At 42.3% G+C, this 19,873-nt stretch overlaps 1 protein-coding gene across 2 annotated transcripts in view; it reads right to left on the minus strand.

The window, feature by feature from the left end:
* tafa1b (TAFA chemokine like family member 1b) overlaps positions 1-18,951 on the minus strand; it is a 93,549-nt gene extending 74,598 nt beyond the window's left edge. For both annotated transcript variants that reach the window (XM_076096044.1, XM_076096045.1), the window contains exon 1: positions 18,818-18,951. In XM_076096044.1, the coding sequence (XP_075952159.1) occupies positions 18,818-18,941 (124 nt within the window). In that variant the 5' untranslated portion in view covers positions 18,942-18,951. The remainder of the gene's footprint in view (positions 1-18,817) is intronic.
* Between the last annotated feature and the right edge of the window lie 922 nt (positions 18,952-19,873).

The following is a 19,873-nucleotide window of genomic DNA, read 5'->3' on the forward strand; positions in this document are numbered from 1 at the left end:
GTAAAAAGCCTCTGATAGAATGCACTGTACACAAATTTCCACTTTGATCCCTAAAATGACAATATTTAAGTCAAAGTGAATCCCCTAAACGTCTCAGCTAGTATTGCAGTTAAGAGGAGAAGAAGTTTTAACTGCGACACCATTACTTATGATGTGACTTGGAGCAAAGTTTGCCTCTGACTTGTTGGCGCAGAGCTAATATGGCAACAGCCTTGCACCTCTATGTGAGGTGTTATAGCAACAGAGTGGGAACATGAACTAAAATCTCACACATCTTTTACTTCAGCATCCAACTGTATGCCTTTGTTCACCGGTGTCAAAGTCTACTTCAGTGTGGGTAACAGAGTGACAAATTAATTCACAGGGTTAAAAAGAAGATTTATATTTCCGTAAAGCCGGATCACTGTGCATCATCCCCGGCCTGACCCTCCACTCTGCATGACGTAACTGACCCCCCGAGTCAAACCTCTCCCTCTTTTCACACCGTACACCTTCTCTACCCTTTACCAGTCCTCTCACAGGTGAGACTTAAATAACATGCTCACACCTCAGGGGGAAAAAGTGCAAGACAAAAGGTGACAGAGTTAAAGTTAAAAGGACAGGGCGCGCTTCTCTCATGACACCCCAGTGGGGAGAAGATATCCTGATTAGAACAAGATGTAGAGTCTGAGAAACACTGCTCACCTCGGCAACGGAGTCCCAAGATGTGGGCGATATAAAAAAATCACGAGGAGTGGATCCCCTCCGTTATGCCAGGGGGCCGGGGAGAGCGGAGGTGTGGGAGAGAGAGAGAGTACAGCGACGGATGGAGAGAAGTCTTTTAAGTGTTCCTGCCAAGCAGAGCGTGTAGTAAGGTCAGAAGGGCCCCCATGCAAGAGTGCAGAGAAGAGGAGAGGTGAGTCCCTCATTCAAAGAAGGGAAAGAAGGGAAAGCTCCACCACTTTAAGACAAAAGAAATAAAGAAAACTCACTTACCCGAGACTGATTCTCATAACGCAGCAGCTGGAACAAATTCACACCACTATACAATTGTGATGAGGCCTAATGATAGGGTCAAAATAATAGATCATCCGAAAAAGTTCAACTTCACATTTTCCAGTATTAGCTGAGAGGTTTTCTCAACAGAGAAAAACGCTTCCTTGCTGAGCTCATGTGTTGACAGGTGCCGTCTGGATTTTGCGGCATGTTTTTGCTGACAACCGGTGATGTTGTAGCAGCAGCGGCTGGGGGACTGTTTGCGCTCCAACATTGTTCGGGGTGTTACCAACCTTGGGAAAAAAAGGACTGATCAGTCATGTTGGTGCAGATAGGTTCATTCTCTCCCACTCTCCTTCCCACTTAAAACACAGAGAGGGGAGTAAACCAGATAAAGAGAGACAGTGTACCACCTGTGTTTCTCTTCTTCCCAAATTCTACTAAGTAATCAATTGTAGTGAAACAAGTCAGGAGGGTGGTAATTTGACAGATGGAGAGAGGGCAGACAAGCCAAGCTGAGAAACTCTGTGGGGGCAAATGAGGGTGTTTGCAATGGAGCTACTACAGTAAAGGCTCCTGTTTAAACGCTCTGATATCATGCACCTTTACAGGAGAATCCTGGACTCTTTCTGAGACATACAACAAATGTGTTGGTTTGTAGTACATAGGGCTGTCACGTTACTATGATACGGAATACCAGCAGAAATAAAAAGGTCGGCACAATGTAGAGGACTTGCTCTGGATGAAGAGAGGGCTGAAGCACGTCAGGAGGAAGGACAGACCCCTTGTCTATGTGTATTTATTCCTCCCACTGTTGTTGTTCAGCACTTTATGCATGTTTGTAGCATCCCAATAAATATGTGCAAAGAATTGAAAAAAGAAAAAAAAAAACATAAAGAAAGCGGTTGCCTTCCATGACCTCATACACACACACATAAACCCGCGCCATTCACAAAAGGGATCAAAGGCCTGTTGGAGTTGGACAGAGTGCCCGGTAAGTGTTGCTGCCCCTGAGTAAATGAGTGACAATTTGCTAGTGTTGTTGTTGCTGCTGCTGCTGAGCCCTGTGAGCTGTGTGATCATGTTCAAATGCAGGGAAATGGAGGGAGCAAATGGGTTTGAGGAGAAAGGGATAGCGCTCAGATCTCCACCGCACCGCTCACAGCGGAATCCACCGGCCACTGAGCATTGCTCTGCAAACAGATGCTCATTGCTACTGAAACGCATCGTCTGTAATTTTAGTTGCAGGTGCATGTTCACTGGAAATGGGATCAGTGACATTCAGCCACACAAACCGCCGTGACGCACATATTCGTTCCGCTCTTCCGAACTGCGATTGAAATGGAGCGCGAGACAATTGCAGGGGTTCAAATGTGCAGCACAATGCAGACAAAACATCTCCGGTTGAGAAACTAATTAACGCTTATTGTCAAGTTGAGTCAAGTCAATTGAATCTATACAGCCTGATATCACAGATTTGCTTCAAGGGGTTTTGCTGTTGTTACGTTTAGCTTTGCTGCTCAGTGTGAATGAAAGACTTTCTCCTGAGTGAATGTTTGATTTTTAAGCCAATAATTCTTCTCTGAGATTGCCTGGAAGTCCGTTCTTTCAGAACAAAAACAGAAAGAAAACAATCATGAATTTATAGGTAAAAAAAACGTTAAAGTTTTTATACTTTAATGACTATTTCTGCAGCATTATGTGCCGTATGCGCCCACTCTATTCCTGCCTTGTCTGTCTACTCCTCGAGTTAAGATCCTAGAGAGACAATTTGAGCAGTCCATTAAGGGCTGATGAATTGGATTTAGACCAGCCAACTGGTGTAAATGGAGGGTCTAAGCACACAAGCGGTCAGCCCCCACTCCCTACACGCTTTTTCAACTCGGTGAATAGCGTCGGCTCGGCGTTGGCTCGTGTTACAGTAGGCCAACTCATTAACGTGGGCCAGAGCTCACGGCTGTATTTACAACAGGGCCACAATAGGAAATTGGCTGTCTATCAACTGGCATCTACATGCTGCACACAGGGCTGAGCAGGGAGCGTGCTGTACTTTGAAGAGACATGAGACACTTTAATCTCATCAATGTGATACTGAATGACAGGGTCTCAAAGAGACACGTCCGCAGACCACAAAACACGAGTCATGTCGCTAGACTGTATTATGATCTTGTACATCCAGTGAACAGCTTTTAATCGAAGGACAGGAATGAGGAACAGCTTGGCTGCTTTGGAAATGCAACTTTTTGTACAACGTATAAGGAATAGATAGTGAGAGGAAACAATAGGTGCTTGCTTCCATTTCACAGTTTAATCTGTTTCTGTTTTGAGACCTGAGTTACTTCAACAAGCCTCATTTTCTTCTCAAACTAAAAACATTGCTGAAAAATTTGTACGCCACTCCCTGCCGGGTGGTTTACCACAAAAACCACACATCCACATGCAACTGCTCGCGTCCTGAGCCAATGTGAAGACGTGCTATGTTTTAACACCCTGCATTCATTTATTTAAACCACAGACATTTTGGTTCAGACTTATCTACATTACGTGGTGGTGATTTGTTGATAAGGCTGAGATCTTGATGTTACACTTCAGATCTGAAATGTGGGATACCCTTTTAAAGCGCTAGATGCTAATGGTCGTGCATGATGAATACTGAGTAAAACTCCCCCTGGCTCCTAAAACTGCAGTCCGGTCCGTCTCTCATTTAAACGGAACAGAAGCAGAACACTAGTTACTCATATTTAAATACTGTTGGCCATGGTTAGTGTTGTAAAAGCAGTACATTACAGCAGCTAATGGGAAAACTGCCCACAGTCTGATGAATACGTCTTAATTAAAGACAACTACAATGACTTCCTGCTTTAATAGTTGTGCTCTGGTTCACTGGTAACATTTCCTTACAGCCATGTAGCGCCATTAATAGCCGGCACTTAAGCGTTTGTTTCAACGAAGCCCAAACAGTCCCCACGTCATGAAAGTGTGACACCGTGCCTCTCACTTCAATAACGAATAGAAAAGAGTGAATACTATACGTACTGCGGGTAAATATATGCAGGCATGTGTGCGCAAACCGAAATAAACTGTGATGAATGTCAAATGAGGGCAGCACTAAGGAAAGTTGGTCATCATTTTATTTTTTTTAAATAAGACAATTGCTGTAAAAGGCGAGTCAAAAGATTGGTTTGATACTGTTAAACCTACTGCAAACTGAGTTTGATGCAATCACCCAGAAAGTGTCTGGAGCACTCTAGCCGAGGCATTAAATATTCATTCCTCCACTCACCATTCACTGATTCAGAGAGAAAGTGGAAGCCATTGGGCACTTAATGTGATACTTATCACACTTACCCTGATAGGCCCAATGCTTGTCCTGCTATTTAACATTTGCTATACTCCAGAATCACGCTGCATAGTAGTTATGTATCAACACTAGGATGAAACATCTGCTTCGGGTCTGTGTGTGTGGAAGTGCAAACATGTGTTTTGTATTTTTCTGTCTTCATTTAAGCACACGGTCGGTGCAAAAGCAAATATGTGGGAGTGTGTGTGCGTGCGCATCTGTGTGTGGCTTAGCGCCTATAACTGGAGCTGGATTTTATTTTACAGTGGCCTGTTAAATGCCCAATATCAAAACTCGGCCCAGCAGAGCTGTCAGCCACACGGCGGGCATATAGGCCTAATATCTCACATGGACCGGGGATTAGTTTCTGTCGGTTGCTCAGGGTGAAATGTGTAATCTCGTATCTGAGAAGTGGGAGGGAGAGGAGGAGGAGGAGGAGGAGGAGGAAGGAGGGGATTCTTGCCATTAATGTCTAACCTTTTAAAAATGGATTTGCAAGTGTGACGAGATAAGGGCCGAATGTGATCGCGAAAATGTCTCTGACAAGAAACAGGGAGCAAAAGAAGGGGAGACAATCACAGCGTTCATAGTCCAGTTAAACACACTGTGCTTACTGTGATGCCTTTCATCTCATATCAAATGTGTGTACAAGGAAAATGAATACTCTGTGCACATAGCATATGTTCTGTGTTGAAGTAAAATTAAATATGTTTTGAGAGCGCAGCACAAAGCCATTCCCGTTAAACACTTTTTGCGAAAATAAGCTTGTTTGGATGCCAATACCAACAACACTAGTATCTCACTTTTACAGGAATATTAATTGTTTTCTTTAAAAGTGTTTGTCAATCATATACTAAATAAGTTGGGAATCAAGCACACGCTGCCTATTGTATCACATATATTACAGTAGTAGATTCCCACAGGATAGGCTGGCTTTTATTTTATTATTGTCGACAAATTCAATGAAAAGACCAAACCAAACAACGCCCATGCCAAACAACTCCATTATCACCCGAGAACTATTAAGAACAGTTTATTCTTTTCAGCACTATAAAGCATAAAACCAGGTTTTTAAGCAGCTAAATAACGTCCGGCCCGACATGGAGCTATGCTCAAGAAATCGCAAATGCAGTCACAGAGATGTTTTGCAATATTATACACTGGTCATCATCCTTGTAGTGATCAACCGATCACGGCTATTATGTGTGCGCTTTTAATATTTTTTAGCCACGCTAGCGGCGTGACTTTAGGGATGGCACAGTCAGTCTGTCTGTCCATCCACCACTTCGGTCAGGACAGAAATATCTTTAAAAATATCGGATGGATTACCATTCGAATCTGTACAGACATTCATGGTCTGCAGAGGATATACACTACTGACTTAAGTCATCCTTTAACTTAAGGATCCTTAAGCACACCCGGGTTGCCAGGATCACATCCACAGAAAACATGGATCTAATTGTCTTTATTCACACAAAGCATAGGCACAGGCATTCTGCCTGGCTGACAATAAAAGATTAGCAATGAATTATATGTTTTTGAAACGTTATACATCAATGTTAAACCTACAGTTTATGCCTCTAGTGTTGATTTGTATCCTTCACGTGTACAGTATGAGAGCCACATTTCTCATTTAAGACTATGCAATGAAAAGGAATATGGGGCTGTTTTATGTCTGCGGTCCCATGTGTAAGACACCTATTACAAGTGCCCTTGCAGAGAGAGCCGTGTCTCCTAGAAGCGGACTTAGGAGATCTGTACTCGCTCCTCATCCAATTCACCTCAGGATGACTTGGCGTGTTCACAAGAGCCTGTAAGACCTTTACGAGGGGCTCGTATTCACCTTCCAATATCACCAATATTACTAACATTAGCACACCGCTCCTCTGGCTAAAAGAGGTCCATTCATCTCCAACTTTTATCTCCCAGAGAATCTCCCCTCATTGATTCAGCTCTGAAGTGGTACTCAAGTTAATTCCAGTCGTCTTCATCTTATTCCGGCGGTGATACTGAGGGAATGATTCCCACCATTTAGGAACAAAGACATAATTGAATGTCTTGCTCAGTAGGTTAGTGTGTCATATGCTTGGATAATGTGTTTTGATTGAAATTCTTTAGACTTACAAAGGCTAAAGCAGTGGTCTCCAACCAATACTTACTTTCATTATTAATTAATCTGCTGATTATTTTCCTGATTTTATTGATTTGAAATGTCAGTGAACACTATTCTTATAAAGTCCCCAGAGCCCAAGGTGACATCTTCAAATGTGCTGATTTATCAGACCACCAGTCCAAAACCCAAAGATAATCAGTTTACGATCATATATGACAAAGAAAAAGCACCAAATCCTCACACTTGAGAAGCTGGAACCATCAGAAGCAGTTTTGCTTGAAAAACGATTGAAACAATTAAACAATTCTGATGAAATACAAACCCTTAATTTGATTTGGTTGTTTGTTTGTTTTTAATGTGATTTCTTATCAGTTTATGCATCAGCCAACCTAATTGTACCAGATAATATTTCAGGTAGACTTTTGATCAAATTTAGAACCAATGTAGATTTAGTTTTAACCAGACCCGGACCCACTGTAGCATTTAATGACTTGAAGCTTGATTAGAACAAAATTACGCTTTTATAACAATGTAACACTTGTTACTATAGTGAGTAAGTAAGTCAAATAAGGAAAACTAGTCGAGACGAAACATATACCCTGGCCAAACAGTGACGACTGATATCTTTGGTGATTGTGTGTTTTCAGTCTCTCATAGGAGGACCCGGCCTCCACAAGCAATAACCCTTCTCTAAACATGCTGCCATAAACTTTATTCCCACATCCCTTTATCTTTATTTGAGGCGTCTTTGTGAGCAGTTGATTTTTAGATTTATTTGACATTGTAAAGTTTGTCCTGTAAAAGCAACTTAAGATAAGCAAATAAAAATAATGGCACGGCGTTCGATAAGAATGCGGCATGCACCGTAACGTTATTTCGGTAATAGACACAAACAGAAGTGATGCTGCTATACGACTGGAGGACAAGTCAACAAAAGTGAGGATGTCTGACAGTATTTTGTGGACTGGAATCAGTTATCAAAAGGCTAAGGCGCAATATATTACACTATTGCACCTCAGTGGGTGCTTGAGTGGAACTGAACCTTTTCTATTTGCATATCTCAACCCAAGATATAATGTTGTGACACACAAGCAGCGACATGCACGTACTCAACACACGTTTTGGTAGGGTGGATGTCACAATGTCACAGCAGAGAGCAGGCCGTCAGAAACCGATAATCTCTTCATATAAATCCCTTAATGAGCCTTGTTCAGGGGTTTCCATCTTCTCCACCACTCTGCCCTCCTAAAGCATTCCTAATCCTCCACCCTTCTTAGCCTGTATTGCTCTACCCTCCTGTGTATACCTCCAACTACATTACACCAGTGGAACAAGTCGTTGTCACCCCGGCTGCATCTGTGGGTGATATTTCTCATTTACCGAAGAGCCGAGGCAAAAAAGAAAAGTGATGCTGTCTGCCTGCCTGCCCTCTCATGTGAATCATCCAAAACTGCAATAACATCACTACTGCAACATGCCGCTGCACCGAGGCCCGGTGTGGTGTGACTGCCCTGACAGGAAGCGTGCGCCGCCTCCGTAATCCAACAAACTGGGAGAAGCAGCAACTCCTGCAAAGGCCATGTTTCATGTTAAAGTGATGCTCTGTCATGTATAGAGAATTACTATCACGCTAACAGCATATGAGCATATCCAACCTACGATCGGACAGATGATACAGGTGTGGAAATGTGACAAAAGTGGCAAAGATAGTGAATAGATAACACTAGTGCCTGTGACTGAGACAGCTTCTCTTTCTACCAGCTGACTGTCTGACATGAATTCTGTAAAAAAGAGAAGGAGAGAGAAATAGTGTAAATTTAAAGTAGACAGAGGTGCTGCTCATTCCTCTGAATGTATCACAAAACATTTCTGTATTTTATTCATGGTTAAATCAAAGGCTTGCGCTTTGATTGCGCCTAAGAGAAGAGGGGGGGAGCCGTGTCGAGATGCGAGCACTGTTCTACTTGCACTCAGCAAAACAGGGGAAGAGGTGGAATGTAATACGAAAAGCTAATATACAGTAAGTGAGCCTGAGGTACTTCTCCTCTCTTCAGCGAAACATCACACCCTTACTGTGCTTCTTTGCATCTGCTGAGAGCAAAACTAAAGCCCTTGATCCTGACGAGAGCGGAGCACACTGGCTCAGCTGTGAGCAGACATTTTCATTACACGCATACATCAAGTCACACACACACTCACACACACACAGGAACGTAGGCCGTCAATGGGAACAAGAAAAGTATCGCAAAGCAGCATTTAGCTCGTCTAGGGAACTCATTTTAAAGCATGAAACATGAATGTCCACTACATTGATTTGACTGCTTTCACATTTGCTGTGGTAAAGAATGTATGCATTAACCTGCACAGTTTTAGGCCAAATGTTGGGCACAGACATGCTATTGCAGCTCCCCATGCTTCCCCTTTGTGGATGCCAACGATAAAATATTTTTTTGCACCCTGACTTAGCTGGGATATCCTACAAATGTCAAAGCTCAGCGGTAAGATTATAAGAACTGATGTTCTTTTGTTGGTATTCCATGAAAGAGCTTAAGCTCACAGGCCTTGATACGGATTCAACTCCACAAGGACAGAGAGAAAAAAAGATATTATGATAAAAGATGAGTTGAGGGATCAGTACAGTTCCACTCTTTATTTAGCATGCTAGTTTGCCTCGCAGTTTATGCCTCAGAGAGGGCTTAAATCCACGAGGAAGAGGAAAAGATTTTAAGATCAAAGGCGGCATGTGGAAAGGTATTCAGTCCTATCAGCTCAGTACCAATCACACTCCTATTTCGTACACACGTATGCCATCCTCATACTTCAGATGATGCCTTCAGGGGAAAGGTTGAACAAGTTCCTTAGTGCAGGCATTAATCCTCATTTAAACTCAACTCAAAAAACTTACAGAGAGCAGGTCAAAAGATCTTTTTGTTCGAAAAGCTCGGTAGCACACTTGAACCTCTGGGACGTGAGACATAGCTTGCCGGGCTGCCTGAGGTTCTGAATAATGTTTCCTTGCAAATACACACTGCCAACTTTGCTCAGTTCTCTAAGATAATAATTGAAGTTAAACGTGTCTTTTTTGGCAAGTGCACAGAGGCAGCTAGAGGAGTTTGGGAGTAAAAAAAATAAGATTGGGATAAGACTTGAGGCAGATGAGCTGCGGAGCTAATGGGCAGACGTGGCTTCCAGACAATGACGAGGACAAAGAGCATGAAAGTGAAGAGAGAGACGGAGTGTGGGTGAGTGAGAGAAAGAGAGAGCTCCTCTGGGTCATTAGGCTAAGCTATAGGCAGACACATGCAAGTGCCACCTCATCCTTCATTCTCGCATTGTCCCGGCCAACAGGCACCGAGCAGGAAGGTATGAGGGCATTAAGCCATGTTCAGTGAACCTGACATGAGCTGAAGATACTGTTGCAAATGAAGATACATCGCAGGGACAGTGGCTTCTAATTGTCTTCCTACATTCCCACCAGTCTGTCACCGTTCTCGCCTTTTACAGTACAAGTGACTGGCACATTCAATACAAGATACACAATAGTGTGAAAACCACAACATGGTGGCTAATGCAGATTAGAATAAGATATCCTGTCCATCTATTCAGGTTTTGGGCCGTGTCCATCTCACGTATAGCAGTGATGAGCAGTTAACTGTGACATCTCAACCTGAGTTCCATTATTAGAGCGTCTGCTGTCAGATAAAGCTGTGATAAGACAATGCGGTGCTGCCTCGGCACAGCAGCCGCATAGATTCATCCAGACACATCAGACAAGACAAATAGACCTCAGCTAATGCTGACAGAGCACCCCCGGTAGGAGAATTTAGACGGGCTTTCAATCATTCGTTTGACAAGTGGGGACATATTCAAGCAAGAGGATTTCTGTTTCCATAATTCCAAACCCCATAATCCATTTTTGTCCTCTGTCAGGGCTGGAATGAATGATTCACTGGGCCAGACTGAGAAGGCAAGTCACCTTGGCAACAAATTGAAAATATGCAGCTCAAATATCATGTTATTATGCGTGTGAACACTATTCTAAAAACACAGAAGGTGCAAAGATGAAGTGGTTTTCCCACATTTTGGGAGTGCATGTAAGCAAGGTGGGTGGACATTTAGAGGGTTGACATGATGGTGGAAAGTAAAAGATGTAAACTTAAAACCTGCATGAAGGGATTTTGCAAAAAACGGGCTTTAATCATACATATTTCAGAGACTAAAATGTCAACGAACAAGCATTTGATCAATCTAGAGTCATGAGCTCACATTCAGAATCAATAATTTATCCGTATCTGTTTCAACACGTCAGAAGTGAAGTCGGCGAAGAGAAAAACACGGCACTCTAATAACCAGCGAGTTTGTTCATATTTCCTCAATTGTAACTTAAATACGCACACTAAACACGCTATGATAAAAGTAATCTGTTTTATTTATAAAATATACATGGAAGTGTTCTTGATTAAAGAAAAGAGTGCAACGCAGCAAAGTGAAGTGATTAAGAAAGTAAATTAGGAGTATGGTTAAGACAACCTAATTTGACTGCCACTGGGTAAATGAGTTGCTGGAGCAAAGTGACTCCTCTGCAAACAAAACACTCAATGAGTAACATTTGTCCCCTGCAGTGGTTCTAAATGATGCCACAAAGTAGCTCTGCTGCATCTCAATTACCTGGCAGTGTGTCTCCTTGCTCCATTAACATGAGCAAGCCATTCCACTTATGTGAGACGCTGCTAGAGGGGCCTAGAGGTGATAGAGAAGCTGCATAAGATATTGTATGAATAAAGATACGTAATAATGTATGATGCAGCAACTTTCTGCTGCTTTGTTTAGTATGAATAAAATAGATGCGAAGCACGGGGCTGGAATGAATCAAATCAGACGAAACAAAAGTACACATGGAGGACTAATTAAAACAGAATGAAAATACTACCTGTGACACACAGACGTGTATCTCAAGGTATTGCTAGACAGATGGCTTGATGAAACACTCTGACTGGTTTGTCTATTTTCCTGTTCTTCCTTTTATTGTAAATATTTGGGAGAACGAGCCACCTGTGTTAAATAGCACCTGTGCACTCTGTCTGATACAATTAGCTCGCATTAGAGAAGAATAGGATCTAATCTGCTACAATCAAATTTCACTCCAGGAGGGAGACAATGCACCAGAGTACACGCCAGTGAAAGGCTTGAGATGAGTAAGGCGGCTGAGTAAATAAATACTAATGATATTGATACAATGATGCCACATGTGAATCGGAATGTGTTTGCCAAGACAGAATATGAACCGGTGACTGTGTTTACATGGATATCAATAACGTGTTTGTTAGGATTATCCCAGTTATGATTATAATCTGGATATGATGTTTACGTGAGCACAGAAAAAACAGCTTCTCCGTATCCCTGTATACATGACAAATACTAATTCTGTGAATGATTACTGTATTCTATTTGCGCGGGCTCTGTGATGTTTGAATTAAATATATGACAATAGAAGAGAAAGAATTTAGTTTTACTTTTTTAAGGCACTTTGTAGAGTAGTTGCTTTCAGCCCAAAATGGCAGAGGATTATATTTTCTGCTTTTTGCTACTGATGCAATGGAACAATCAATTAGCTGTAACTTCTTATCATTGCAAGTGCTTTGGCCTTCAGCTTGTCATTTTGGCCAATGACTTCTTGTTTTTGTAGAGCCAGACGTGACCATATTTGGACGAGAGGGTGGGGCTGCATTAGCTGTAACCTTAATTATGCATAATTGTAAGCCTTAATATAATTTGTGAGTTGTGAGTTGTATTAAAATTCACGAAGGTGGAAATTAACAATCGGGACTAAAATCATTTCTTATACCAGGCTGTAAACATGTGTATTTCTGCTTTGAAGTTGGGCATTTAAACATTCGCCTCTGGAGCCTCTAATGAAAGGCATACTCTCTATCCAAACAGTTTGGACAGTGAGAAGAGCAAACTTATAAGGAATTTATTTAATTGTGCGTTTGTGAGCTCTATCGTGAGCTGCAAATGTTAGCATACACTAGCTAATCAGTAACCTAGCATTGCTTTCCAAAGGCAAGGGGCGTATCTATGGTTAACTGCTCGTATATCAGTGTTAAGAGTAACAACAGCATATGTATAAACCCTTAAGAGGGTTCTTGTTTTAATCATCTGGACACAGTCAGCTTAGGGTAGAGTTTTAACCAGCTCTGGCTCTTTAGCATTAGCTTACTAGCTAGATCGAATTAGCTAGCGACAATTCAGCTGACAAAATCCAACATAGTTAGATATTTAGCCTACTTTTGTTCACTTCTGTTTGAAATAAAGAACCCATAGTTTCAAAAGTCACCAGGAATTTTGAGTGATTCATCTGCCGCTGTTATCACCATAAACTGCTTATGTGCTGTGCGAGAACAGAAGGCTTGACAGGCTTAGCGGGGTTTAGCGAACAGTCAATTAAATGGCAAGATATTGAGCAAGTGGTGACTCAGGAAGGGATATATAACTTCTGTTCTACTTTCCCAGTTTAGGACACATCAATGGAGCTCACCTCTAAGTGAATATCTGATTATGTGTGGAGGAAAAAGTGAAGAAACGGCACGCAGGCCATAGAAAGTGCCAATTCAACCTCCACTCCTACCTCCCCTCTCGCCGGCCATAAAACGCAATGTAATAGGATTCCTAAGCTTTTCCAGTGACTGCTTCCACTATCACACAGACATTTAAGTGCACTAATCCATGACAAATTGTCTCATCTGATCCATGACAAATCGTCTGAGGGGCCGATAGAGAGGAGGAGATGGAGGGAGGGAGAGGATGGTGGGAGGGGGCAAGACGATGGAGGGCTGGGGGGGGGGATAGGCACGGAGAATGGAGAAAGAGCAGTTCGGCACCTGAATGATCAGGCAAGTTATTGCCGAGTTTTTTAGAAAGGTTGCTTTCATTACCTCGAAGGGCACGCTGTGTGATAGAAAGTGAGATCACATAGCTCTCTACCTAAACCCACAGTTTTCAAAGCAATTATAATCCCATGTGGAGATAGATTATAGGATTTCACTTCCTTTGTTTGCAGGATTTGCAGATGTCCATGTTCAAGAAATTAATGTTTCTAATTAAATCTGTGTCGTATAGAATTTTTGATTTCAATCACACAGTAGTTTGATAAGGCTCTTAAAGAGGTGTTTTACATGATATACGCATAAGTGAATATTTAGTCAAAGAAAATAGCAAAGATGAAAACACGCCTAGTGAAACCACATAAAAGGCTATTCCACAATGCTGGACCGTAATGACTCGGATGTGTTAAAAAAACGGATTAAGTCGTCATCCATTCAAGTGACTGTACTTTAATTGAATTTTCTTTCACCATCAATTCTCACAGTAATTAGTCCCCACAGTTTAATGGGGGTGTGAATAAAGCTGATTTAATGGCAAAACAAAAACACAGAAAGCCTATAGCTGTTCCTCGGTGTAGTATGGATGGATGTGCCGTTCAATAAAGCTCTTACACCTCCACAGAAGAGGCGAAGCAGCGAGATTAGCACTTTGAAGATGACTGCGTAAAAAGATGTGCATGTTCACTTTTGCCTTTCAACGCTGAGCTATTTGTTATGAGGAGTCGGAGAACTGTATGGAAATGAGTTCCGAGATGAAAACGCTGTGTGCATTCAGTTTGTGAGCCCGGGAAGCTAATTTCTTCACATTCCCAAACACTGCCAGAAAAATCACCAATCTTCTGAAGCAGCCATCCGTTCAGCAATGAAAATAAGGGGGAAAAAAATCAATTTATACTGTGTGTATGTATGGCATCCAGATTTCTACCTCATCCTCATTTACCGAAAGACAGCCATCCTAAATCAGGCTCAAGGTTTATTTCAACACCCTGTATCTTGACAGATTTTCCTGTTTCTAAAGAACCTTGACCCTTAGATCTGAAGTTCAAAAATCGAAATAAATAGGCACATAAAGCTGAAGTTGAGGACTACAGTATTTCGACAGGTTGTTTTCTTCGTAAAGTAGAAAATGCATTTCTTAATCTACCAAACACATCCTCGCTGATGAGCTCTTGTTTGACCATATGATGCATCTTGGCTAATCAAAGTAATTACAGTACTAGTTTTCTTCCACCTCAAAGCGTTTATTTCTTATACAAGTCATTTCAAATCAGTGGCTGAAAATATAGCAGCAGCACCGCCGCTGCGCTCGTTCTTAGCCTTTTCCATGACTCTCCATGTACATGCAAAAACCGGTGGCTGCCACTCACAGTTGGATCAGTTCATTTCAGCCGTTGATTATTTGATTATGATATATATATATATTTTTTTTTTAAATGAACAGTGAATGCTTTACTTAATAAGGGATTTAATAGTATGTGAAGTACAGTTCTGTGATTATAGTGCACATATACACTGTACTGCCTCGTCATCATGGCTGCCAAAAAGAAAAGGTCAAACAAAACGTCAGCAACAGACTGCTATCAAAGAGTAACGTTAGAGAGTGCAGTTTAGGGAGTGTTAGTTTTACAGCTGCACCTGGAACAGGAATCATGTTCTTCCATTAGATCTGAGACTCTCTTAAACTACCCTGTCAGAGTCATAATGAAACAAAGCAGCAGCTAAAGTGTTGTTATATTCAGACTGCCCCTCCAGGGTATTGATACATTATAAACATGGCTATATGCAGCTGAGCAAGGGTAGACAAAATACAGTACCTGCTGAGTGTGATAACACTGTACTACACTGAGTAGTCAACACATTAGGGAGCGCTTTCAATTTCAACGCCGAATCTACAGCAACTTCGGCAATGCACTGACAATGTAAATCGGTTACACTTCCACTGACTGGTGATGGAGTCCAATACAATGTGCTGTCAACAGTGGCCTGGTTTGTGCAGCGGCAGTCTTGGCAGTGAGCACTTCTGCTCGCTGTGCTGGCAGGTGGAGAGAGTGCAGAACCGGACTTGTGTGTGTGTGTGTGTGTGTGTGTGTGTGTGTGTGTGTGTGTGTGTGTGTGTGTGTGTGTGTGTGTGTGTGTGTGTCATGTCACATTCAGCTCATCTGTCAATGTAGTGGATTATTTCTTGAGAGACCAGAATTGGCTGCCCGGAATCAGGCCGCCATCAATCTTCAGCCGCACCAGCAGGACGCAGGGGAGGCTGTGTGATGCAGAGGCTCATGGGAAGGAGAGCGGCGGCGCTTCCTGAGCAGGTGACGAAGCAGTCAGGCAACTCGTTACTCAATCTCCGCCTCGGCGGTGACTATGGCGATTTGTCACGGAAACGTTTGCAAAAAATAAATAAATGCGATCTTGAAACTTTATCTCAGCAGTCGCTTTTTTTTATTTTTTTATTTTTTTTGGTATGCACCGCCAGCTCACTGTTGCAGATTTGAGCAGATTTGTCAAAACATTTTTCAAAGCTTCAACAGGCTGGAGAATTACATCTATAACTAGCTCAACGTGACCTTCACCTCCTCCTCATATATCAGCACAGCCCCTTGTCTGTGTATCTCTGTCTATGTGGGATGGTTTGTGAGTATTGGTACCACTCAGTCGCTCAGACAGTCAGCAGGGCTTCATGCCAATTTCAACACAAATATATGTTTTCTTACAAAAAAATACCGACCCCCTATTTCACTTCAAAACTTGGATAATGACTGTTCAGAAGACAATGCAGCTGCAAAGCAGAATAACAGCTTCGCCTATCTTCATCAAGCAATAAAAAGATAATGATTCAATAATCTCAGCAGATGGAAGGCATGTGCGAATCTAAGATAAAACGCTATTTCTATTAATCAGTTTATCTGCACAGACATTTTGAATCTTGTATTTCTCATGCTTCATTAACAAAACCATTTTACAACTAGATGCTCTGTATGTCAGAGAGTATATCACACATCTTTTCATCATCCTTTAGAAACACAGAAACATTATTTGATTACGAAAAAACAGCAAAGCATGAAAGCCAAGATTTATTTTCTTCCCCCCCCCCCCCCCCCCCTGCTACGTCCTACATAGCCATATCTATTTATATCTGAGGGTTCTGGCCTCAATGAAACCAGAGAGCTCCTCAAATTATAAAATCAATTCTAATTCAAATATTCATCATAGCATTTCAATTCTGAGAGAGCAGTTCTGGTTAGATCGGTTAACGCCACTCCACGGCTGAGTAAGATTGATGTCAACTTAATCCTCTTAAAAAAACATGATATACTGAATTGTACAGTTGCTGAGCAGCAGAGAGAGAGAGAGAGAGAGAAAAAACAAAAAACAGACAGTGTTCTCTTCGAGCGCCCAGTTGTGGTAGACCATTATCCCTGGGAAGCCTGCTGATTAGGACAGTAAAATATGTTAACATATCCTCAGATTTTGATTGCCAGCACCAATTATGGTTGTCATCCATCACAGTTTGTATCATTTTATAAGTTTTCTGGAGAGTACTCATGTTAAAATAACACTTTAACACACCATCTGTCTCACGGGGCCTTTCACACAGAAAGCAGCAACGGTGCCACTGCGCTCTGAAAACCCTTATTTCCAATTGCTTGGACGGTGCCACGACGGCATTTCGTTGCTCCGAGCAAAGTATGAGCCCAAAGTTCAATCTGATTGGTGCAGCACTCCAGAATTTGCGCTGCGCTCGCCGCTGGGTTCAGTGCGCATGTGTGAAAGGCCCTTCAGCTTGAATGCTGGTATACTTTATTACATCTGTCTTTTGATTAGATCTTGGTGACGTTATTGTTGCCTAACAACGTAAAGGAAATCTGAGACTTTGAAAGATCAAATCAACAGTGTGTGTGTTTATCAACCATCTGCAGCGTGCATCTTCTCAGACATGATGTGTCCTGAACACAGCTCCAGTATCCCCAGAGGGCCCATGAAAACAACACACCATAACGGCTTCAGTGAGAAAATGGTGTGTAAATGTGTGAGCATGTGCATGACTGTTGTGAGTTGAAAGTGTGTGAGTTGATTTGTCTGATAGGGCACCTTCCAGAGAACCCTCAGCCATATCTTTGGCCTGGATGACTCTTCTAGATGTGCGTCGGGGGTGGTGGGTCTTGTTTTTTCCCCCCCTCTCTTTCCCTTTGGGAACTCTGCATTATTCAAAAGACACTTACTGAACCTTGCACTTCCTTGTACATCTTTGGCACCAAGCTCGACTTGCCAACCAGTCAAAAAGAAAAAAGAAAAAAAAAACAACTGAAAAACTGGAAGCCAGCCTTTAAAAATTCATCGGGAGCTCTCTGTCGCTCATCCCTCACCCTCTTGTTCCAATTATCGGGACCAGGATACTTTGAGAACTTTCTGTCTATCATAGCCGGGATTTTACTGTGTCAGCGGTTCCAAAGCAAAAGTAAGCCAATTCTCCGACATGCTGCTTAAAGTCACCAATGTTCAACACTGGCATGGTGAATTCAATGCTGGAGTTTTTTTTGTTTCTTTTTCTCTTGCTGTGCTTCAATTACAGTCTGTTTTGCTTGTCAATGCGACACACACACACACACACACACACACACACACACACACACACACACACACACACAAAAGGGATGCAAGCAGAAGATAGCATCAATGTTTAACAGCCGCTTGGCTTCTGGAGAGATCCCCACTCTGAACGACGGTTCAGCTTGGGAGTCACCCTCATTGTTAGAAGCTTAAAGAAAGCCTATGCTTTGCTCAAGAAAACCGTTGCCTTCTCCGTAACACTCCAACATACACCATAAGCAATGCTGGTAAGCTTTTCCATAATAAGAGAATTAGATCCGCCTTGGCGTCTACCCTCCTCTTTTGCCCCTACGGTGCAGAAGGCGTCGGGCTTAATTGCCAAACGCTCCTAGTGCAAGAGAGGGAAACATAATTGTCATTTCCATCTAAGCCACAGTGATCAAAGCTCCCCTGACTACCAGCACAGTAATAGGGATTTTTGCTCATAGCTTGTCCTACTCAACAGTAACAGTCTGCCAGCAAGATTCAGGGTGTAGTAGTCGAGAATCCTTCGCTGCAAACACAAATCACCTCCCTACCGACAGACTGTCTGAGCATTTCTGAAGATGCTCTTTGTCTTTCAGGGTTTCCATGTTCAGATTAAAACATAAATGTGCAGCTCATCCTCACAACCAAAGTCTACATATTTCTTCCTTAAATGGATCAAATGTGTACGAGTCGATCGGTAGAGTGTGACTAAATACATGTATGTAACATGCAATTACAAGCACACTTAGTGGTGAATCATGGGGGTGAATCTTCATGATACAGTACGGTGGCAAATCCCTCTGACATACTGCAGCAGTCTCTCGCTTTTAAAACAGCCAAAGCGGAGAAACGCTGTCCCATCGAGAGGGCAACGTCTCGCACTGTAGCGCTGTGCTCTGAAGCCGAAATCTGACAAAGAGGTGCACGTACCCAGGGTGAGAATGTCGGTGCGACCGGGCCGGGCCACATGGTGCTGCTGGATGGTCTGGTAGAGTGTGGCCTGGCACAACAGCAGCAAGCCGAGGCTAATCCACATGGCCAACAACCAGGACATGGTAAGGCCGAGTCTGCATGGCGGCACACGGCGGGAGAGAAACAACAGGAAAAAACGGTATTACAGCGTGTCTCCATACATACATATTTACAAGGCACACACACATCATGTTTAATTGAATGTGCCAAACAAAAGAAACAATATAGTATGCTGATAGATCTTCTGATATAACCTGTTTGTTATGTTGAAACAAATATCAATACTGGTAAGATGTATTTAAAGGTATGTGCAAAGGTGTTTTCTTACAATAACACTATGAATGAAAAGAAAAAGAGAAGACAGAGGCTTTAAAAAATTTTTTAGGAAAACCTGCAGAAAAAAAGTAAAAGTTAATCTTGTCAATATCTGTCAGTATACCACACAAAAATATATGATGAAATGCAGAACAAGGGAAAGAGCCTTTGTCATGCTGTAACATTACAGTTCCATTAACAGCAACAACAACAACAACAGCAAGAGCAACATTAAAGCCTTAAATATCTTTAAGGTTTATAAAAGATTGCATTTCCAGGCACAAACAGCTCCTATGCAGACTTGTTCAGCGACTGCCTAATGGCTGGTGAGGGCCAGCATATGGAGACACGCCTTAGCCCTCATTGAATAACGAGGCTCTCCTCCTTTCCAGGTGTTGTTAGCGCTCATCTCCATTTAGAAATTTAAAAGCGGCATCCCACCTCTTAGAAACCAAAATGTGGCTTTGCGTGTCGAGTAATCCCTGGACTGATCAGTGCAGTTTTGAGTTGAATATATTTCACCCGAGTCACTCGCTGTATCACTGAGATATCACAGGCACTGGCTGCATTTGTCATTTTTCACTGAGGTGGTGACTTTCTGAGTGAATCAGATGCTCTAATGTGACCGTGTGAATCTGACACTCCTTTAATGCTTGATTCCGCCATATCTCAATACACGGGAGAATATAAAGCAGACTC

The sequence above is a fragment of the Anarhichas minor genome, unplaced genomic scaffold, assembly GCF_050575085.1.
Source record: "Anarhichas minor isolate MPS153535 unplaced genomic scaffold, ASM5057508v1 ptg000021l, whole genome shotgun sequence".
Taxonomy (NCBI): Eukaryota; Metazoa; Chordata; class Actinopteri; order Perciformes; family Anarhichadidae; genus Anarhichas; species Anarhichas minor.